Source organism: Anopheles bellator, chromosome 2, assembly GCF_943735745.2.
Source record: "Anopheles bellator chromosome 2, idAnoBellAS_SP24_06.2, whole genome shotgun sequence".
Classification (NCBI taxonomy): Eukaryota; Metazoa; Arthropoda; class Insecta; order Diptera; family Culicidae; genus Anopheles; species Anopheles bellator.
The window spans coordinates 47916249-47939166 of record NC_071286.1 but is presented as its reverse complement, the minus strand read 5'-3'; the positions used below and the strand labels follow the sequence as shown (position 1 = coordinate 47939166).

Below are 22918 nucleotides of genomic sequence, written 5' to 3'. Positions count from 1 at the left end.
AGAAAGAGAGCGTTTTCCACCGTACTGTTGGTGACCTGCAGGAAAATGAGCGAAAGCCCGTTTCGTGGAAAATTACGGGAGAGAGTACGGTGGCTCTTCTCGGGCCCGTCCGCATTCAGTAACGGACCGATTGAGATTTTGTATAAAAAGGCAGCGTAGAAGGGATTTCCGGCGTTAGATTGAAACAGTCGTTCGGTTATATATTAAGCAGTGCCGTGCAGTTTCTTGTGAAAGTAAGTGATCGTGAACCCACATTTCGACGCCTAAGACCCCATTCCCCAGAGTGTGCAGTTCGCCCAACTTTACAAGGTGATTAATTTCACAGCTTTGGTTTTTTAATCGTTTAGTCTTTTAAATGTGTCCCGAGCAAAACTTGGAGTGCTCAGTAAAGGACTAACTGGTGTGACTTTTATATCACAGCGTTGCATTGTTCAACCGAGGGTACAATACGGAAAACGTAAATTTTATAATGCTATAAAACAAGAGTTGTCCAGAAGTTTGATTACCATTTTAATTACTTATGCACGGATCCGATAACCAGAAACATTGTTTCACTTTTTAATGCTGCGACAGCCGGCTTTTCTATTGCATGAGTCAATGTATATATGGTTAAATTTTTGGGACATGATGTGAGACTGAGACTTAAAAAATTTACATCTGACGCCCATCAAGGGATAACCAACGTTTCTGAATGCCCTATGACGCTAATCATGCGTACATACTCGGGTATTCCCTCATCGAGCGCATCTAAATTTAATTTCACTACGAGTAAAGCCGGCAAAAAATCGTCGGCAAAATCGGTTGACTCGCTGTGATATCTTCAAAGTGCTAATGTTGAGCTAATATCGAGTACAAACAAACTCTTCTCTTCCGAGCCACTGTAATAAACATTTGCTCAAAAATTCAAAATGGAAAAAACTATCACCGTACAAGTGACTAAGCGCCGAAGCTTGGGGTATTTTTTTTGCCACATTCCAACCATTTTTTCGATTCCTAGCGCATTTTTGACATTCAATCACTCGTGCGTACAATTATTGTGCAAACAGTTTTGTCGATATGAATCACCTTCTTACCACCTGGCGGAGGTTGGCTGAAAAGATAAACAATTCAATTACATGGTAAAAACTGTCTTGATCAAGCACGGTAAATATTTTACTGACAAGTAAACAAATACAACAAATTTTATGACCACGAAGAGCCATCTTTCCGTTTCTTAATCGGTGTGTAGAAAATATTCAAAGCACAGAAGAACCTGTTCGTCGTTGATAATCAGTGGTAGGACTCTGTCTTGTTTCTTGTATTTTATACTTTCACATGTTCTTTACGTTCTCTATCGGTTTTGATAGATTTATGAAAAATCTGTACATTACAAATCTTGATTGGATGTATTTGTTAGAGAAAGATATGTTTGCTAATGAAACACAACGAGTTTTGATTTGTTAGCTTACAAAAAGTTTGCTATGCGTAAACAACGTCCAACGTAATTGCGTAACTGAGCCGGACCTGCTGTAGCGAAGGAGCACGGCGAGGCTGCAGTTTTTCAGACACCACGTTGTTGGTCTATTTTAAACATGAAAATTATCACTTCCGGTTGGGTTTGGACATGCGGCCCTCGTCGTTGCGAATTTAGAATGCTGAAATCAGTGATAAGGCACGTCCATGTTTTGCATTACCCAAACATTACCCGCTCATTATATTATGTTCAGTGGTTTGATGCAGACCTTTTCGGGAGCCGAACTTGTACTAGACAAGCTGTCGCCAAGTGCTAATTAATTTGGTAAATTTAATTACAGTCATCTTGGGATTTTAAGCAGTTATAAATTTTTTTCAAGTGCGCAAAACATTTTAAACCCATATGTGTTTACATATTAGTTAAATGAGTACTATAAAAATAACCACGTTGTGCTTACTCAATTGCCCAATTGGAATTTCAGAAAGCTTTCCACTGAATAATTCAATCCTGTGTTCAATCCAATCCAATCCAATAAATTGAAGTGGCAACAAAATAAAAACAAGGAAAAACAAGGGTGAATTGCAATTTCTGGTTGATTTATGTTAGAAAAAAGTAAAGATTAATTGAAAGCAAATCAGGAGGATCTTTGCATTGAACCTTCACTTATCGGGAAGATAGATTAAACGGAAAGGGAGAAGAACGAACGCAAAACTCAATCGGCTTGCCAGCAGCGATTACTGGAGGTTGCAATAGCATACAAAAATATACCATCACTGGGAATGATGATAGGAACTTTCTCGTCTGCATGTCTTGGCCGGCATTAAATTTTTTATTTCTTTTCAATTTTTCCCTCTGTTCCTGCAACTTAAAAACCAACGATTCAACTCATTCTAGCCGCCAGTATCTTAGCTATAGCAGCAAACCACATTTGATAGAACTCATTTATACAGGATGGCACACAATAACTTAACACACCGTCTGCTCGTGGCGCTAATGATCTGCACATTGATCGTCGATCTCAGCATACTAACGGCGGCCCGGCCACAAGACAACGACGCGGCGTCTGTAGCCGCCGCCATTAGGTACCTGCAGGAACTCGAAACCAAGCATGCCCAACACGCCAGACCAAGGTAAGTTACACGTAGCTCTGCTAGCTTAATCCTTTAACGCCCAGTGCTTTGTACTGGCTCGCGAGCTGCGTTACATTGCTGGGTGACCGTCACCGACATCGTCGACAGTTGTTCTTAGGGCGATGTTTCGTATAAGCTGATCGGTTGGACCTTGGCCCTGCTCAAGGCCGAATGGCCGTAAATCATCCGCACGCATTAATAACGATGACAGGTCAGGGTGCGTGCACTTTCTGGGTATTCCCCACGGTCTTCAATGGAAATTACTTTTTCCCCGCCAAGACCGTGGCCACCGCGAAGACGTGCGTGCTTTCCAGTGTGCTTTCGAAGTTATGTCAATTTATTGCCCAAGTAGTTTATTCTAGTGAGTAAGGGCTTGGGCGTTACTAGTTTTTCTGGTTATTGAAATTCTTCCTATTTCATTGACCTTTTGGCGCAGATCGACTCTTGCACATTACGCTTATCGCACAGCCATCGGCAGCAATGCCCGTTTCATTGCTCCAGCTTGAAATTTCTACGCTTTGAGTGTGGAGTGCATTCGTGAAAGTACCTTATGACCTCTACAGAAGAAAAACAACTAGCATTTTCAGCGATTTTCAGACAGCCGAAAATCCGTGAATCTTTTAAACTTCGTACCAAAGCAGGTCAGGTGTGACCGACGACGATACTGAGTGACAATTTTCTTTATTCCTAATTTTTATTCTTTGATTATTCCTTATTTGCTCCGTATATTATTCCTGTGCTAATTCCTACGATTTATTTCTATGTTGAAACAAATCCTCATTACACACCGCGGTTTATGCTATCCTGGCTAGGCGGGCTATACATCAAATTCTTTCAACAAAAGTAAATAGAATCCATCAATCAAACATTTGATTTGTTATTATGGAAGGAACAATATCTTGTTGTTGATAAATTTTTGGTATTTTGATTTAATCAATTTTTATCATCTATCCCGTTGAAAATATGAAGATAAAATGTGTTTTTAATTAAAAATAGTTATTTTGATGATGATGATGAGACCCACCTCCTACCACAACATAGGTTTGAGATAGGCGAGATAGTTATCGTTCTGATATTTATATTTCCGGACTGCCCCCGCAAAATCTCCAGTTTTTTCAGTGTAGCGGGTTCCCTAGAACTACTGTAGCGTTAGGGTACCACTACCAAGAATGGCCGAAATTACATTTATCTAGGACATTTACGGTAGCATAAAAAACAATCATCAACGGCCGAATTTGATGCACCTGTTCCACGATAGCACGAGTGCAGCGAGAGTGAGTCGTTCTATTGTGAGTGTTTGCTTCAACTGTCCACTTTTACACGCGCGCGCGCGTTTTAAAAATATATTGTCTCATTCATGTACACTATATTATTATTGTAAATTATGGTCAAAAATCCAAATTCAAATGAAGAAATTAAACAAACAAACAAATTTTTTTCTCATCATTATCCAGCTTCCGTCGATGAGTGCAGCAGTTTACAAGTCTATACTAACTACATTTACCTAACTACTTCTTTGACGTACAGAGCGCACCTTCGTCTAAACTCCCAAATGTTGTCTGTATTCACTATCTCTTTGGGCTTTGAATTAAACCATTGGATACCCTTTACAAATAAGTAGTTGCCGGCAATTCCCGATAACATCTTTAAAATTCTTAGCTCTTCCTGCTTAGCCAAGCAGGTTTAAGTCCCTTAACACTCTGCTAAGCACTCCACATTTTCTTGCTACCATGGCGATAACTCCATTGATGTGAGCATTAAAATTTAGCCTGTCATCTAATGTGACTCCCAGGTATTTCACTTGAGAGGCCTTGGCAATTGGTTCCTTGTTTATTAAGATGTTTGGTTGGACCGAGCCTGCGTTTATAGTATAGTACCATAAAACATGTTTTCTTTACGTTAGGCTTTTTGTACTTCAGCCAACCATTCAACTCAATCAAATCGCTATTCATTAGATCTTCTGCTACTCTTAAGTCCCTATGTGAAAAAAATATGACTGTGTCGTCGGCAAAGAGATTAATTTCGCAAGACCGTAGGACCTGTTTCATGTCGTTGATATAAACTAAATTGGACCAAGAACACTTCCTTTAGGAACTCTAAGATTGTTATCGATGCATTCTGAAACAGAATTTTTGAAAACCGTTCTCTGGGTTCTTCCAGTAAGATAATTTTTGAGCCAATAGAGCTGGACCCGTCCGATATCGAAACGTTCCAAGACATCTAACAGCAACGATCTTGATATGGTTTCAAACGCCCTTTTCAAATCCAAGAAAACCCAAGAAATTTTTGTCTAAGTGCTTGATCGGCTAGAAGGAGAAGAAACTTATTTTATGTCTTACCCATTTATTTTCGTAGCCTCCGAAAAATTATAGTTCCTATATCATAATCATTTCGGATTCTTTATATACATAGAATCATTTGAGGGGAAAGGTTTGTTTTTAATGCATGCAAGGTATGCAAGGATCGTCTAAAGACAAACACGACCGAAAATCATTCAATTCACTCACTACTGGCATATGTAAAGCTAAAAATCACTAAAACTCGACTGAAACACCACCTTAAAAAGTGAAAACATGAAAACGGTGACAGGGAAAATTTGGTTTTACCTCTTCTCAGTTAGCCTATTTGCATTTTTTTAACTTTCCCAATACGTTTAAGTTGTCCAATAAAGCACATTTTTGAAGCGAGAAAAGCTTACCGAGTACTTCACAGACGCCGAGGATAACCCACATTCCTAAACGAGCGCAATTCCTAACAGCCGAAAGGGCGTTCTCAAATTGTCCTTTGATTTTTGCGCGAATGCTGCCCTGATATGCGAGGTACCCTCGCCAATGTCATCTGACGCTCAAACGAACGGTTAAAAGAGGAAACTGCAGTGGGAAACGTGACGAATAGTAGGTATACGATGGAAAACAATTCAAAACAATTCCCATACTGCATCCCTCGCACCGATTGTTTGATGGTGTCAATTCTATTGCTGGTACTTCAACCAACATGCCACTAGCTTTGGGGGTTGCGAATATGTTTAAAACGTACATTGAAGCACCAAAGTTAAATGCCGGAAACGATTGGATTGTACTTTAAAAGGGGCACAAGTCAAGTCACGTGCAACAGGCAGGAATACTTTATTACAGTTATTGAACAATTTGTTACAGAACATTATTCAGTTTCAAACACATACAAAAGATCAACTTTCACGGATATGTGTATATTTGTAGCATTAGCTGGGCAGAATCAGTGTCAAGACTGCGCAAATGATGGACCCGCTTGCAAAGAGATAGAAAGTGAGAGTACAGTTTTGCTCCATAATAAGCCCCACCAGGTTGCTTCCGAAAACACTGCCCAAACGACCCATCATAAGGCTCAGGCAGACGGCCATAGCTCGTACGTTGGTCGGAAACATCGACACAGTAGCACCGTTTAGAATCGAAATCGATGTTCCGGCGAATACAAGGAACGAGCAGAACAGGGAAACCATGGCGTATGGATTGCCCACGAACTGCAAAACTATCCCGGAAAATCCGGAAAAAAACAGATTGAACCCGACCACACACTTGCGACCAACGATTTGCATTAATGTCGACATAACGAGATATAATATCGTGTACAGTCCGCCCAGTGCTATCGCATATATGAAAACCCTTTCGTTAACGGTGTTGTTACAGGCGTCTCTGCTAGGGAACTCTTCGTAACTTTCAGTTGCGTTCGTGTAAGACGAACTAGATCCTAACGCCTCACATACCGTTACATCCGTGGCGTTTGACGTGGTTATTCGATTTACTATGTCCGGGAACCAAAGCCCCATGCCGGCGGATCTGAAATCCATAACAAATGAATGAATGAATTTAATGTATCGATCGTTGATCGATTATTTTCTTACACAACAAATAGTCCGAATTGGACCACGCAGCAAATGACGAAGTTGCCCAAGTTGGGCCGTTTGAACAGAGGAACTGTCTGATTGTAAACACTCTTAACAATCTGCCAGAAACCACCTGTGGATCCGGATAGTGTGTTTCGACTCTTCTGGCCCGCTTCAGGAATAATATGTTTCACATCGAAGTCTTGCGCAGTCGCTTTCGGATGATTTTCTAGATAGAGACGCAGAAGAACGACGAATGCCTCGGACTGACGGCCACGGGACAGATAAAATTTTGGACTTTCGGGCAGTACTATCAGCCAACAAGCTCCGGCCAGAGTGGGCAGTGTGTAGACGATGAACAGAAGCCGCCAAGGGTGCATAACAAAGTTTATGTTGGGTAACGTTAGTGACCAGTCAAACGAAAGTACGTACCACCCGGTTGCTAATCGAAGAGAGAGACATTGGAAAGTAAGTGAAATCCTGGCAAAATACGAGATTGATTGCCAACCAAGGTGCAGTTCGCTGAAGTACATCAGGGTTATTCCTTGGATGAGCCAGCAGATAGTGTGCTATACTCACTTGCAGTGAAGACACCTGATAGTCCCACGGCCACGCTGGCGTAGGTGATTACCATGGTTCGGTTTTCAGTTTTGAAGAACTCTCCCAGGTAAGCGAAAATGGTCGCCGATGGAGCTGAAATACTACACGAAAAAAATAATAATAATGACCTCCCACGGTCAATGCAACCCTCGGGTGCCCTACTTACAATATTCCGACCAGGAAACGCATAACCGCCATCATGGTAAAATTGATGGAAAAACTCGACACTAGCGCACAGGTGGCGGTCAACAATAATGAAACGATGAGTGTGCTCCGGCGACCTTTCGTGTCTGCTATATAACCCCAGAAGTGTGACGACACGATGATACCTGGACGAAGCCAGAATAAAACGTATAATGCAACAACCGTTGAGCTACAGGTTAAAAAAAAAAACGTTGAAGCTACTGCCCTCCGTGTTACTTTCTCCACAACGGATTACATAGAGTTTGAGCTTTGGTTGCTTTTGTTCGGGATTAATACGATTCTCGGATTAACGCAGCGTGAAATTAGTTCCGTTTTGACAGATTTTCTTTCCATCTTATTACGACACTTTTCACGCATAAAATTGCCCGTTTGTGCGCCATCATTTTTTGTGCTAAACTACCCATTTGCTTTTACAACTTTCGAGCATCGCCCAACTTTGGCCAGTTTAGTTTTACTTTACTGTTGTGCAATAGCAACATTTGTTGCAAATTCGTGGCCCCTGTTTTGTGAAACTTTGTACCCATGAAAAGCGAAAAATGATTCTACGTGCACAATGTCACTTTGAAAAAATAGAAACAACGTTTATCAAAACAAACTAAATACAAAAAAGGTTTCTCGTCTATACAATGTTGAACATTTTGTCGTATGATAGAACGTAAAACATTGAATACCTCAAATTATGATTGCACTAAGCTAATGGCCGCGCCCTTTTGACAGAGTGCGCGGTAATGCTGCTCGTCGTTGCTGGGTTCGATTCTCGTGACAGGGGGTAGGTACTTCTCGCCCGTAGAAACATAACGTTCCAGTACGGAACAGAGAATAACATCGACTCTGTTGCCAGGCAAGACCGCTCGGCGCGGTTGGGATTGACGAATTAGAAGAAGAATCACTTATCACTCCCGAGGGGACGAAGAAGAAGCAGAAGAAGGAGCTAGTGGCTGCTTAAGTGCAATGCAACACTGGACACTGTTCACTTTACTTACCTCCAAAACTCACCCCAGTTAAGATGCCTTTGTCGGTTGATGAGAGATTGAGATCACACTGGGCTGCTGGGATCACGATCGAAATGCCCATTGTTTCGTTCAATACTGCCATCATGACTATAGATGATGCCACAAAGACTTGCAGAGTCGTTCTACCGAACCCTGTCCAACAGATGTTAGCATTTACTATACTGCTCCTTACTTCCGTAACGCATCGTTCTTCACCCACTCACCAATAATGTCGATCACCTCATCGAAGGAGTATTGTTTTGGCTCAGAACCGTTGACTGCACCTTTTGTAGCAGGTTTTTCACCATCAACTGTGAAAACCATTGCACGACTTTTTTCGACATACATCTTTTAGTAAAACAATTACTTTTTTGATAATCACAATGTGAAAGAGAGCGAAATGAAATGCACAACTTCTACCCGCTTTCTATACTACATCTAGTCATAGAAACATTACTTAGACGACTGGGGATCGTACGACTAGTGACTGCAGCTTAAATTAGTTTACCTGCCCTCTCTCGATGTCTGTTGCTAGTTGTTCTGATAAAAGATAGAAACAATGGACTAAGCCACAGGACCGGAAAAGATGCATAGAATGCAAAATACATGTTTGCAAACCCATCGTTTGTTTGCCTTAAAAAGGGTTTGGATTAAAATGGTGACAAACTCACAGTACCGCAGTACCGAGCACCACAGGCCACAATCTGTCAGGAAAACAAACATATCCCTTTCTTTACATTAGATTCTAACAGCAACGTTAGTACCTCTCAGCTCACTATAAATGCATTGTAGCAGAATTTTTATTTCTTGTTCTGTGCTGTATTACGCTCATGCAACAGAGGCTAATTTCCGTAGCATGCCACACCATATTGAGTACATATTGAGTACATGTGGAGCGGAACATTCTTAACATAAACAAATCAAGCAGAAGCTGACAATGCCAATACTCAATACATCATTGTCTTTTAGGTTTGGAAATAATTGACAACGATCTTATGTTATACTACTATTTTATCTGTGTGTCCTTTTGTCACACTGCTTTCTATTTCATATATGTGTGTGTCTCTATGTTTCTTGTAGGTTGGTACGAAGTGATCTTTCTGCTAATATTAATGGTTTCCACTCGGGGCTTGACAAAATTATTGGATATTTCATCCTAGAAGCTATCGATAGAGCTCACTCGACTGACGCTAGACCCAGGTGAGCCGCTATCACCGTCTCCAAGCCTCGTCACACAATCCTTTCCACTACCCAACCTCCAACCCGATTGCCAGTCCAATCCTCATAGTTTCCGTGCCTACTGATGCGGCCAATACTAGGAATACTTAACGACTACTGACGACCACAGACGTATCTTGCCCTATCAAGCATGTAACCAGCACTCGCTCGGCACTCGTTATCGTCTAACATACTACAAACCAATCGTCTGTATAATTTTTCATTCTTTCTCTCTCTCTCTTTCTCTCTCTCTCTCTCTCTCTCTCTCTCTCTATCTATCTCTATCTATCTCTCTCTACCTTTCCCTCTTGAACGATCAATCTTCCTTTTCGCAGATTTGGTAAACGCGGCGGTTACCTCAATCCGCTGGTGTTTGGACAAGACGAGCAAGAGGTAATACCGACTTATTTTCGCTCAAGTCGACGCCTAAACTGTTGGTGTTGTTATATTGTCTGTTTGAATAAGTATAGCGGAACTTTTACAGGCTGATTGGCAGGATCCAACATTTTCCAGATGAACAACTTTCGCATAATGCTTAGACGCTCGCATCCGATTCAACCAATACGCAACTATACCTACCGGCCATCCCAACAACGTAATCCCGATGATCAAAACCAAAGAGACAGTTTTGCCTGAACACCCCGAAACCGGCTGTACCTGTACTGGCCACTAGAGTTCAGGACACAGCTACATATGAATTCATTCCTAGTAACTTATGGCAGAATGCTATTCGCCAGATTCTTCTTGTCTTTTAATCCCGAATAAGTAATCGCAGGGCATACAATTGCACTAAGACCTTAATCCCATTTAAATAAAGGTTGGTTCGGTGTGCAACTAAAATGTAGAACTAGTGTGCCAAAGCGAATGTGACAAAGTGCATATTTCTTTTCCGACTTTACGTTCAGGCAGAAGACACTATTCAATAATAAACCTTTCATGCATATTATAAATGTTCAGCTTAACGTTATCGAGCAAATAGAAGGATTCGTTTGATTGTGTTTGTGTTGACGGCAATTATGACGGTATCACAGTCGCTGTGTTGCATCTCAAAATAGCTAAGGATATAATGCAAAGCTAAGAATTTTAAAAGAAGTAATACAATTAAAACTAAATAATTGGATTGAAACCAACTTTTCGTAACATCAACTTTTGCTTTGGCATAATATTTGCGCGATAATTTGGTTTACCGGTTAATGAAAAAAAAACATAAAATCATATGTTTCGAAGTTGTAAAAAAGCACTGATATACGTAAACACGAATATTGTACCGATCATTGGCGAACACGAAAAAGCCTGGCTTTTATTCTACTGTATCTGTTAATCACAATTAATGAAGGTAAGAACATTATTTTTCCATTCATCCTATCAACAGCATAAATCAACCTATCAATAAACTTCGTTTTAGGTTAAAGCAATATTCGATACAGCATCGAAGAAACATTTCAACATTCAACGACTCGATACTAAGTTAATTTAAAAGTTTGTTAGTTGGTTGATTTGTGTGGATTCCGCTGCTGATCTAGATAAAGTACAAGTAAACATTCACAAGTGCAAAAAATATAAATGTTAAGTCGACTTGACATTTATTCACATCAACTACTCACAGAGATCTTATCGTACCTTGCAGAATGCTAAAATAAGTGATCGAACTGTCGAAGTGTTAACACTTTTCCAATCTACAAAAAAGGGATCGTAGAATACACGACGTTCTGCTTCATCAGCTCCACAGATTCATGGCACCCTTTCGTCAACAGGACCGTTGTAAGCAACAACGGCGCCACGATCAAAGTGTCTACGTACAGCAGTTGTTTAAGGATTTTCTTACTCGAAACAATGGACCTCGTCCCGCAACAGTTGCTCCCAGTAATAAGCAGAGCGGTTTCTGTAATCCGGAAATACGGCCGCGTAAGCAACCTGGCATTTTCGGTCGTGCCGTTTATGCACGTTTCGAGCGAGACGGAAACGGCGGGGACACATATCTACGCCGCGAAGCAAATGTTAGCATCAAAACGGGTCTAATGAAATGGATCGATCAACAGCGGCACCATCAGGAGCAACAACATCCGAAAAAAAGTTTACGAAAAACAGTGCGCTTCGACGATTATCTCAACTTGCCTGGTAATTTTTTCTCCGGAGCTGACCAGATAACGCTCCCCTCGGAAGTGTGCGATAAAACGGTAAATGTGTCAACCAACTTCATGCCACGTTCTACTTCCACACCGTTCGATCGGATGAATTCGTTCGGTGTTTCCGGCATGCTGTCTGATCCAGACGAATTTCAATCGACACAAGCACACTGTAAACTGCCACAATCTGTGCCTGGTGAGTGGGAACAACTTCTAAGCGGCGTCAAAATAGTTTTGACCGCCATACCAAAGGAGCAAAATTTTCTACAACGTTGCGCTCAAGAATTGAAAGCTGTTCCAATCGATCAACACAGTATGCATAATTCGAATGAAACGGTCTGTCGTCCTACAGAAGTAGTTAGTCGTTCGACAAGCCAAAAAACTAAACTTGGTGATTTTATTCCGCCAAAGGCAAAAAGTCAATCACAAGCCAGCAACCGAAATTTACACTCGCAACATAAGCAAGCATTTTGCGAAAAAGCAGCCCATGGAAATGTAATTTATTGTCCTCCTCGAAATGATACCTTCATTATCGAGGACGGTTCACCTAGAGCAGACGTGATGCCAATGGTTTCGTTTCTAGAATCACCTTTCCGTCGAACACAGCCTTGTGCATCACCGGAGCAGGATCTGTTGCTGGTAAGTACCAACCGATTTATAGATCTGCGGGTTTCTTACTGTTGGACACCCCAATTCTAGACTGCATCTCCGCCTTCCCCGTCGGCGTCTGTTGAACACCGGAGAAGTTTGTTAATAGAACGGTCGTTTGTCTTCGATCAAACTCGAGCGGATGATACACTGATGGAGAAGCTGGATGCATTGCTTGAAGGCGAAGAAAACCCAACGAAGGATATCTGTTTACTAAATTTCGATTGCGATCTAGTTTCGCAGCAAGATGAAAAAGCGTCAATTGAAACTTCTTTTCCAAATCACGTGCCGGCATCGCAACGCAACGAATTGAATCAATCACTGAATTTACCGGAAACTTCGTTACGCTTATCACCAGATCTAACGATTGAAACCTTTTCGGAATTCAATGAGATACTGTTTTGAGCAGTATTTATTACCAAACGTTCGAGGACACATGTTTCAGCTACCGCATTGGGGGTTTAGATTTTCAGATTATTCAATTCCTCTATGACATCCATGTGCTTGAATTGGTCCGGGTGTTTAGTAAACTTTTCCAACAACTGTAATTTCGTTTGATTTTGCTGACTATAGTAGAGCTGCATCTGATTAACCAAACACTGCGCTTCTTGCGCGTTGATCACCTTCGTGTCGTATTCTCCTCGCATCAACACTACGCCTTTGTCGACATACTCGGTATACAAAGTAATGTTCAAGCATTCTGGCGCATCTTCTTTGTGAACCTGAAAAAACCGAAAAGAAATCTTATATAAATATCGACCTTTCTTTCGATCGATCGATCCTTCGACAGCAGAATTACTCACCTGATAGGTTATCAAAGGAGTGAAGTGTATCGTATTGCCGGAAAACTGCAGCATAATAAACTCGTAGCCTTGACTGCGAGGTATAGGTAAAATGAAAACAGGATGCTCTTTTGCACGCGTCATCATTAATTGGTGCTGTTCCACAGGAATTGAAGCCGAGATAACATCTTTATTCCTGTGATATTCCAACCACAGGTGCTTGATGTCGTCTCCCGACTTATCGTCCAGCAACTCCAATCGCATAATATCACTAAGCTTACGATGCGTGCCGTTTCCCAGTGCACTCTTGTCCAGCGCTTCCTTTGGTCTCAGCAGCTCTGAATAATCACGCTGCACTTCCGAAGGTCCAAACTTTGGCTTTTTCTGTTCTTTTTCCACACTGTTCAGACGATCCAAAAATTCTTCGGGTGACCTTTGCTGCACAGAAGCAATTTTAGTGGCATACTTTTCAAAAAATGGATTATTCTCCTTCATGTTTTCCAACACCTTCTCTGACCTTACTCGCGCTGACGACATTCTTAAGCTTCGTGTTACCGAGTAATGGTGAGCTACTAAATGCCGATAATGATAATGAACGATTTGCCGGACTACAGCAATTATTGCCATTGAGGAAAATCGTTCCGGAGTCGCAATCGATTATTACCGAATCAAAACAAGAAAATTTGTTGAAGGAATGCCGCTGTCAGTTTGACAGAACCACACACTGGTGAGACGATTTTTCATAGTGAGATTTGTGAACGTGAGCCTGTCGTTTTGAAAAATGTTATAAACAGTGCTTCAAAACCGTTGAAACGGTTCCGCCAGTTTTCGATTTTCACAATGCGTAAAAACTGCAACTGTGTAAAACTGCATGAGACCAAACGACCAAACTTATCAGACTTGTTAGAATGGCGGAAGCTTGGCATTCGAAAAATTCAATTTACTATAGTCTAAATTGTTCTATTCATAATCTAAGATCTCTCAGAATTATCTAATACAGGTTTAGTAAAAAGATGGACAAGCGTTAAATGTTTACTAAACGTTTTAAAAATAATATAATGTTAGTAACTGCAGTTGTTTAACATTCAGCAAATCGATGCAAAGTATTAAGGATATTGTTTTATTGATGCACACATCTTTTACAATAGTGTATTATAGTTCAACATAAATTCTGCACCGTAAATACTATTGAACATACAATTGCTTCTTTTTTTTATTTCGAATCAGATTTGGACAAGCTGCCAGATAAGTAAACTAACTTCTTTCATGCTGCTTTTCGGGAACTCCATTACTGATCATTTATATATAGATGTATATATACAAAAATAACTCATTATTATATTGCCCGTTTCATTGTCCCTTTTGGTACGCAAAGGTTCTTTAATCGATAAAATTACCGTTAGGAGTCGAAAAAAATTATCCCAAAACCGAACATGTGTTTAGCGCGGATTGCGTTTCATTTGTTAGGAATTAGTTGTCCTTATCGACTTCTTTGCATCTGAAATTTACGAACGATACACATTAATGTAATCTCCAACCACATATTTTTAGGGCAACAATAAATGAACTCTATTAACTCAGTAGAGAGGAATTAAGAGCAGTACATAGCAGTACAGAGCTAGTGCTTCATTCTAGTTACCACGGCAGTCAAAAAACGACATCAATTAGTATAATTGCAAGAAGAATGTGGTGGCCCCATCGCGGTAAGAAGGATCGTCCACAATTCTGGCACGACACAGAGGGCACGTTTGTTCGCGGTCGAACCAGGTTCCGACGCATAACTCGCAGAAGATGTGATTGCATTCCAGAAGCACGGGCGAATTGAAGTTGTCATGACAAATCGAACACTGTCCTCCACAAGTCTGCAACTGCTCTTTTGTTGGCACAGTTCCATAGCTCTAAGAAAAGAAAAACCATTATCAGTAACAGCGATATTATACAATACCTTTAAACCGCGGCAACGTTACAATAAGCAACAGAGATTAGCAACTGTTTCTATCGCAGGCCAAGACGATCAGCCCTTGTAATTGCTTAGCGTTAGAAGAACGTATTAGTGACGCAAGGATTTTGAGTTTGATCATCTTGATGGAGTTACCAAAAGTGTGCAAAACAGAATAGTTATCTACTTACTGTTTTCTGCATCAGTTTAATTAGCGATCGACGACAAAATTTGACTCTGTCCAGTAGATCCGTAGACTTTGCCACTATGTATACTGCCGATAAGATAACTCCAACCATTTTCTCCGACCCCGAATACGATTCAAACAAGAAAATTAACCACGGTTGTATAGGAGCTGCGGCACGGTATAATTGCGATAATGATTCGATCATAAGATATATTTTGCCCTTTAGAAAAGAAAAGATTAGATATTGAATTTCACTGCTTTTGCAGACAATGCTGCTGGGCACACATATTAAAGTGCTTACTCACTCTGCTCTTGTAGTCCACCAAGCTCGGAGGCATCAAAGTAAAGATGATTTTTATCACAATCGTTATCTGTTTCAGAATGAGGTCGGTGATGCAGACGGAAAACAGGAGTGACTTTAATGACTGCGGCTGCAACGAAATTGGCATAAACAGTAACACCAGCCAAATATTTTCAAATTCGAAGACAAGCCCAAATATCATCAGCGTCACAACTATAACCAACATCTCGCGCAGTAGCACAATGATGCGACGCTGCTTTTGTTTCGAAATTTCCTGTCGCACCACCCAGTTAGCATGGTAGAACGTTATCAACAGCATGAGGAAGTAGATAATTCCGTCCAAATGGTCGTAGCACAGTTTGGCCACCAAAATCAACAGTAACGGTGTGTATCGGGCCAAAGTGTCCATCATAACCCGAGCCTCCGGTATTTGGTTCAATGCTTCGTGGACAGTTGCCTCATCGTTGAGGTGATTAGAGCTCACGCTGTTGCTACGAGTGCCACCCCCACCGCCAAACGGTGGCAAGTTTGCTCCGGTTGGTGTGGAGATAGCTGCTACACCGCCACCACTGTGTTGATGTTGTTGCTGGTCCCCAACGGCTGATGAAGTGCCACCGTCAACACTTGCGGACAAAGGAGACTGTTGTGCTCCGCCCATCGTCATACCGGCCAACGGCTGACTGTGCTGATGCAGCGACAACGGTTGATGGTTGTGGAAGTGATGATGATGGTGATGGTGGCTATAATTGAAGTTTGGCATTAGTGGCGACCGTCCGCCATTTGTTGGAGCAGAAGTCGGGGCACTTTCTTCTGTCTGTTGCATCCACATAAATGGCCGAATGCCAGTGCTGGACGATGTGGACATCGGATACAGCTCATTTTGTGACGAACGTAGCGATGTTCCGCCACCGACCGCACTGCCACCGTCAACATCGATTACGACTTCACTAGCCGAATTAGCACTGTTGGCCGATGGAGGCGTGCTGGTTCCTGGAGCATGCGACCTCCCAGAAGATGATGTTTGATTAAAAAATGTTCTTCGTTCCCCTGAAAAAAAGCTGCTCGGATGTCTTGCTTGCTGCACTAGCGTTAAAAAATCGCTAAACACATCATTGCTGAAGTTTGATGAGCGCCCATTCGATGTCTCGTTTCCTGATCGTGATCTATCTACAGAAATAAATCGACTAAACGAAACTCGGCCGTTGCTGATGGAACTCCTGAATCCACTTCCTCCGGCGGTTCCACTTCCGCCGCCTGTTGCCGAAGGCATCGTTGCACTATCTATGGACCCGACCGACGTCTGGCGCTCGATTGCCGAGGTTGTAGATGTCTGCGGATTTAACACAACGTTTGTTGAGTCTGCTGCTGGGCTACAAAACAACAATTGCTCCGAAGCCGATGGATTGGTTTGTGGTGTTGATGTTGCGGGGAGGTTGTTCGTTTCTGTGAGTGCCCCTGAATTCACCGGTCGATCAGCTGCAGTAGACTTACGATCCACTTCGACGGGTGAAGGTTGCTGCTTTTGTGCCTCTTCTTTTTCTGGGCCTGCCGTCTGCTGTCTATTGTGGTCAGCCGTAGGGTTGGTATCGGACATTTTAGTAAAGTCGTGTGTGATATTGTGAAGGACGTGGGAATCCTAGTCCTTGTCCTTTTCAATGCTGCTGTTCACTCTCCCGTTGAGGAGGAGTGCGGTGGAAAAGGTACTAAAACTAGCTTTCTCCACTACTCCACGCACTTGCATCAGCTTCCTTTTTTTATAGGTGTGGAATGTTGTAGTATTCTTTACTTCCGCAGATACTGTCGCCGCTGCTGAACGGCATATTCCATGCCGTGTAACAGGCCTACTACGAACGCTGCAACGAAAAGTATACAGCAACAGTTTCCATTAGTATTAAACTGGTTTCAAGTAATCGCGTACCCACACAAAGAATAAAGCCAATTGGTAGTATTCCAGAAACAGATTGTATCAAACTCGTTTGCGTCTCAACAATGAAGTTTAAACTTTATAAACATCTTGCATTATCTCTGCTTTATGTTGACGAGTTGAAGGAGAAAGTATTGCAGCATTGCTGTTTTCACTCAAAACACATGTAAAGAAACTCATGCTCGCAATGCTGATGCACTTTACCATTTTTACTCCGTGTTTCGATCACGCACACATCGACGAGTCCACCAACAAAATACTGCCAATGCGTATTGCAAAATGTTTTTAAAGCAATTCCCTTTCTTTTTGCATAACCCAAGCGCTAGAAAAGACACAAAATCAGTCAGCAACTGCTTCCCTGATCATGTTTATCGAAGATAAGATTGAGGCAACTATTTCTTGTTGCTTATGTTGTGCACTCAGTACGATTGTCTCCACAACATTTTTTTATCTCAACTAATCTCGTTCCATGAACAGCTTCGTCATTGGCAGACCAACCTGTTGTGTTCACCGATTTCCCTTTTTTCACAACACTTTCTTTTCAATTTTCGTCGTAAGCACAAAAATTTTCACATGAAATATTATCGTACAAGCGATTTCGTCATTAAATGAATCACACGTACGAAAGTGGTCTATACGAACACATTAATGTTATGGCTGCGTGCTGCTAAAGAAAAAAGTCAAGTTTGACAGCTGTCAGGAAAACCCGTGCACGAATTTCATCTGGTCTGGTCGTTGTCTTTGAATGGGGCATTGTAATTTAAACCCGGTCCAGACACTGCGATAGTGCAACTATTACCTCGTATAGCTGGTATTATGTCACCTGATTTCTTTTAACCATGTTATTTTCCTTTCGCTGCCGTTCTCTTCGTTGCTGAACCCTTCTGAGGCCAAAAGGGCATTAACGACTTTTCTCGAACCGAATCGGAAATTTTAGAAATGCATCAAAAGTTCTATCGACGAGTATGACAAATTACTTTAACCATTTCAAAGACTTTATACAAATATTTTCTCCAACATTATTTTTAATATCCCTTTCAATATTATCAATATATTTTCAGTATTCAATATAAGTATTTTAAGTATTTCAATATTATAAATAGATCAACCCTACCGTAATCCGTGATGATTCAGGTACTACAGTGGCCGCCTACTGGAATCGCGACGTAGGTAAATACGCCGGAAGCTTTGTTTGGGACATATAACTATAGGTAGCATTTATTCGATCTTATTAAGTTATTATGTAATTCGTTATTGTTATTATTGTTATGTTATTTCTGATGAGAGATTTGAAATATCCATGAGTGGCAGTTTCAGAGGACCTAAATCTTTTGGATCAACATTGCTATCATTTTTATTGTGTCGCGCGAAACGAAGAAAAAATAAGCGCTCCGTTACAACTTTAGCGTACATATCATGATTGAAGATGATGGTGATTTTGCCTTGAACTATCTACGATATTAACTATAATTCATTGCGCTTACTTTTTTTGCTGTTTGTGTACCCGTTTTAGAATTCACCATTTTTATATGTGACTAGCAGGTCCCGGCGAGCTTCGCCACGCCTTATTTCATTGTTATTTCTCGACTATCCGGCGATTCAAAGGATCGGACTTCCAGATCACGTCCGATCGGCTTCCCTTTTCATTTCCCGGTACTCATCCTTTTCAGACAATCGGGATTCCCGGTGACGTACACAATCGGCTTCCTTTCCCGCTACCCGTTGGATACATGTAAAAACTCGCACCAGCTGAATTTGACTCAAATTGCTTGAATACTATCTGAAATGAACTTAGATTTTGAATGGGAGCCCTCCTATTTAAAGAGGGGAGTGGTTTCAAACATTCACCAGAACATTTCCCCTTTGGTACGATTTACTCGAAAACGTTTGTATGGGACGTTACGTATGAGACGTTGTTACGTATGGGACGTTACGTTACGTTAAAACTACGTTGTGCAAAATTTCACGCGGATTGGTTCAGTAGTTTTTGAGAAAAAGCGGTACACACAGCCACACAAACATCCATTTTTATATATATATAGATAGATCAGCCGGCAACGCTCGTTGCTGTTACGCAGCTGGCCATGGTTTCGATTCCCGATACCGCCGGCAGGTGTTTTGTTTAATCAGCACATTTGTTTAATTTGTGCATTTGTGCAATAATGCAAATATCATGTCACATCAATATTTACATTATCATTACAGAAGCGGCGATTTAGGAACAAAACACATCGACATGGACCAACATCGAAGGCCAACCATGTTGGATGTCCACGTCGAGGGGAAGCCGCTACCCCAACTAGAAAACCCACACTTCAAAGCATGGGTTGTCCTCGCGCGGCTACACGGAAAAACAATGGGAGACCCTTTCGTCCTCACCTCACCGTACATTGTGGCAACAACGGACCAAGCGCGCAGGTGCTACTCGCCCCGCTCTGCGAACAGTTGGAACAGTTGCTGCCGACTATTAAAGTCAGGGCGGTGCTTGGAGACGCAGAGGCACGCGCGCTTTCGAATACATCATTTACAAACCATTAAAACATTCTAGACCTTCGAATCGACGAAATTATGTGAACTAACGTAGAATTATTTTCTACACTTCGGTATACACGCCCACCAATGTTGCTCAATGCACTCAAACTTTTCTTACGTAAATGCTTTTGTACATGCGCACTTCCTATGTTATACAGATTATTTTGAAAATTTGAAGACTTGAAAGTAGTGCACGAGGGTGATATGATTATTGCTCCGTGTTTTCGTCTTTTTTATTGTATGGGGATTCCCCAAGAAATCAGCTCTAGCTTATCATTGCAAAACACTGATATTCTCAAAGATGTTTGTATTGCTCTGTGCGCGTCGGTATAAATTCTAATCAGTAATCAAGTGTTGATGGTGCGAAAAGCATCAAATATGGCACACAGCAACTTAAGCCCGGATGCCGGGATCGTATTCGTTGTTTTGGTCATCGTGAGCATTGCAGAGGCATCATGGAGTAGCCAAGGAAATACTACAACAGTCGAACAAAATTCTACAGATTTACTTTGTTCTACACTGAATCATGAAGGATGTGGCAAACGCTTCTACGACAGGGAATTCCCAATCAACTCTCGGTTATTCGAACACCCATGGATTGTCCGGTTCGGCTACAAGCGGGATAAAAACGTAACCTACGTCTTCCAAGGAGCTTTGATCCATGAGTTATACGTCGTAACCACAGTTTTCGTCACACAATTCGATAGCTTTGGTCGTCTGTAAGTAGTTTCTATAAATTTAGTTTTCACGATAGTAGTTCTTACCCGAGCAATATTCTTAACATCGTTTCGCTTGTAGGACTTATGTGAGATTAGGTGAATACAACAGTTCAACTGAGAATGACTGCTCGCTACTTGCGGAACAAGAAGAAACTTGTGCGCCACCTGCACAGGACATCATGGTAGATTCAGTAATTGTTCACCCTGACTACAATATGTTTCGACAGGTGAATAATATAGCACTGGTTCAAATGCGGACACCGGCCAACGTAAACGGGTTATCCGTGCTACCGATTTGCATTAATCAACACAATCAAGCTGAAGACTCTCTTCTGCTAATTTCGTCTTGGTGCGGTGCCAAAGAGGCGGGTCTTTCCCTGATCCCAAAACAGTACATGATGAAAAGCATTTCTCCTAAAGACTGTACAAATCTGCTCTCAACGTATACACTAAATCTGGAAGACGGAATATTTTGTATAGTATTTAAACAAGAGCATGTTCCCCAAGACAACACAGAGTATGCGCCAAGTTTACGGGGAAGTGCCGGTGGATTAGTCTATTCCGTGCAATCCGAGGACAAAGTGTACTTGGTAGGACTGCTTTCTTACGGACCTCCTTATCCTGCCAGGCTTGGTGAACCTTACATTGTTACATCTATCGCTCCATTCTACAATTGGTTGACGGAGATGATGAAAAGTAGAATCGATACACAATGTACATCCACTTAGAATACATTTTCCCACACTGAATTTAGTTCCCCAAGCTGATGGTTTTACAAAATAAAATATTTGTGATTATTAAGTTTGACTATTTATTACGGTCTCATGAATCCAGGTAATGTGTGTAGAAATATTTACGTAAACGAATGGCTCAACCGACCTAGCGTCCGGCATACCGATTGAGAGTATCCCGAACTGAAATGAGCGATCGTGAAATTCCGTCAACAGCGGCGATCCAGACCCACCGATCAGACTTATTTTCGCAGGGTACTTCATTTGTGCACAAATTTGTCCTTCGTGTAAAGCCAACAAATCTTGCGTGAACTTCCGGCACTCCAGATGAGGGATGTAACGCATTTGAATTTGTTTCGGTCGCACAATTTTCTCTGGCCAGAGGGCATTGTACGCCAATGGTGTATGGACATTGGAAGGTATGATAGGAGTCAATGGCAAACAAATTGGTTTGACACCTAAAACGATAGCAGAGAACAAAACAAACAAATAAGATCATGCCAAACTGTTACCTGTAAGTGGACAATTGGAATACTTCACTGTTACTGTATCTAAGTTTCTCACTTAGCGTTACAACAGCAATGTCGTATTCATACGATTCGTTGATGAAATTCGGATGCACTATTTTATGTAGTGCAAAAAGCTCAGTCATCGTAGAACAACCGTTTGTTGCGTTACATTCAGGATTCATTGATCGGTCATATTCGCCCACTACCACGGTTGTTCTGCCATGTTACGATCGTGTCATGAAACGAGAAGTAAATGATTAATAAATGATACGTTGAAAAAAATGCAATGAAACCAGTGTTCAAAACATACTCGTTGATGACAATGCCCTCCGAACATATTGCCGAAGTTAGCACATGTTGGCTGGTAATGAGCGTTCCTTGGCAAAATGGTTCACTTTCTTCCGGATGTCGAAACAAGATCAGCCAAGGGTTTTCGAAAGGCCGACCATCTTCGGGCTTCATCCAATCAGTGTACGAGGAGTCGCCACAGTTCTTATTAAGTACATCACTAAACTCCAAATGCACTTTGTCCGGGAAGACCCCTAACCAAAAAAGGTTCGAATACTGTGATACCACTTTTCATACGCAGCTACTCTTACCTACAGTTCCCATGTGCACTTCTAACGGATAACACCACAAAAACCGCTATTAAATTGGTAGTGAAGAGTTTCATTTTATTCCCATAGAACTACTAAGTAAGAAAGCTGCTAGAAAACTGTGGCAAACTATCAAACCAGCAAGAGATGGTTTGCTCACTCAAGTGATGATTGGTGATTCATTTAAACCCACCTCTTATGTCGCTCTCGCAAGAGTATAGTGGTTTCACAGGCGATCGCGACGCTAACGTTATCGGCTTTCACAGGGATGGTGGTGGTGGTAGTGACGATCAGCGCTGCCTGCCATCTGGCATTCATTCGTGCATCGCTCGAATGTGTGATCATCATTGTAGCAGTAAATTGCTTCAACAATAACCTTTTGCAGCAAATGGAACAAACCTGCTACTTCAATGACCCTTACGAAAATGCTGCTAAAAAATCTGTAAATTAACACATGGAGCATCG

General features: G+C 41.6%; 7 protein-coding genes across 8 annotated transcripts; 3 read left to right on the top strand and 4 right to left on the bottom strand.

Annotated features, from left to right (window-relative positions):
* The first annotated feature begins 205 nt into the window (after positions 1–205).
* On the top strand, positions 206–10711 carry LOC131206884 (neuropeptide F-like). Its single transcript, XM_058199472.1, has 5 exons — positions 206–309; positions 2404–2583; positions 9322–9441; positions 9795–9852; positions 9930–10711. The coding sequence occupies exons 2-5, from the start codon at positions 2405–2407 to the stop codon at positions 9996–9998; spliced, it is 426 nt and encodes a 141-aa protein (XP_058055455.1). The 5' UTR covers positions 206–309; position 2404; the 3' UTR covers positions 9999–10711.
* On the bottom strand, positions 5685–8692 carry LOC131206883 (synaptic vesicle glycoprotein 2B). Its single transcript, XM_058199471.1, has 6 exons — positions 8466–8692; positions 8233–8394; positions 7212–7374; positions 7025–7146; positions 6464–6887; positions 5685–6398 (listed from the first exon to the last, which is right to left on the bottom strand). Exons 1-6 carry the CDS (start codon positions 8587–8589, stop codon positions 5804–5806), a joined length of 1590 nt encoding a protein of 529 aa, XP_058055454.1. The 5' UTR covers positions 8590–8692; the 3' UTR covers positions 5685–5803.
* Positions 10712–11103: 392 nt separating the features above from the next.
* On the top strand, positions 11104–12949 carry LOC131208891 (uncharacterized). The gene is made up of 2 exons (XM_058201823.1): positions 11104–12224; positions 12285–12949. Exons 1-2 carry the CDS (start codon positions 11193–11195, stop codon positions 12636–12638), a joined length of 1386 nt encoding a protein of 461 aa, XP_058057806.1. The 5' UTR covers positions 11104–11192; the 3' UTR covers positions 12639–12949.
* Positions 12578–13678, bottom strand: LOC131208892 (ATP synthase mitochondrial F1 complex assembly factor 1). The gene is made up of 2 exons (XM_058201824.1): positions 13037–13678; positions 12578–12955 (listed from the first exon to the last, which is right to left on the bottom strand). The coding sequence occupies exons 1-2, from the start codon at positions 13640–13642 to the stop codon at positions 12695–12697; spliced, it is 867 nt and encodes a 288-aa protein (XP_058057807.1). The 5' UTR covers positions 13643–13678; the 3' UTR covers positions 12578–12694.
* A 441-nt stretch (positions 13679–14119) lies between these two features.
* Positions 14120–17983, bottom strand: LOC131212371 (RING finger and transmembrane domain-containing protein 2). Its single transcript, XM_058206212.1, has 4 exons — positions 17865–17983; positions 15447–17295; positions 15146–15361; positions 14120–14913 (listed from the first exon to the last, which is right to left on the bottom strand). The coding sequence occupies exons 2-4, from the start codon at positions 17034–17036 to the stop codon at positions 14680–14682; spliced, it is 2040 nt and encodes a 679-aa protein (XP_058062195.1). The 5' UTR covers positions 17037–17295; positions 17865–17983; the 3' UTR covers positions 14120–14679.
* A 2279-nt stretch (positions 17984–20262) lies between these two features.
* On the top strand, positions 20263–21412 carry LOC131212372 (CLIP domain-containing serine protease HP8-like). The gene is made up of 2 exons (XM_058206213.1): positions 20263–20617; positions 20697–21412. The coding sequence occupies exons 1-2, from the start codon at positions 20277–20279 to the stop codon at positions 21343–21345; spliced, it is 990 nt and encodes a 329-aa protein (XP_058062196.1). The 5' UTR covers positions 20263–20276; the 3' UTR covers positions 21346–21412.
* Positions 21394–22643, bottom strand: LOC131212373 (venom serine protease Bi-VSP-like). Of its 2 annotated transcripts, none has more exons than XM_058206215.1 (4): positions 22457–22643; positions 22168–22399; positions 21889–22073; positions 21394–21806 (listed from the first exon to the last, which is right to left on the bottom strand). In XM_058206215.1, the coding sequence occupies exons 1-4, from the start codon at positions 22467–22469 to the stop codon at positions 21415–21417; spliced, it is 822 nt and encodes a 273-aa protein (XP_058062198.1). In that variant the 5' UTR covers positions 22470–22643; the 3' UTR covers positions 21394–21414. The 2 variants fall into 2 exon arrangements, with proteins under 2 accessions (XP_058062198.1, XP_058062197.1); XM_058206214.1 differs by having other exon boundaries at positions 22461–22643.
* Positions 22644–22918: the final 275 nt, after the last annotated feature.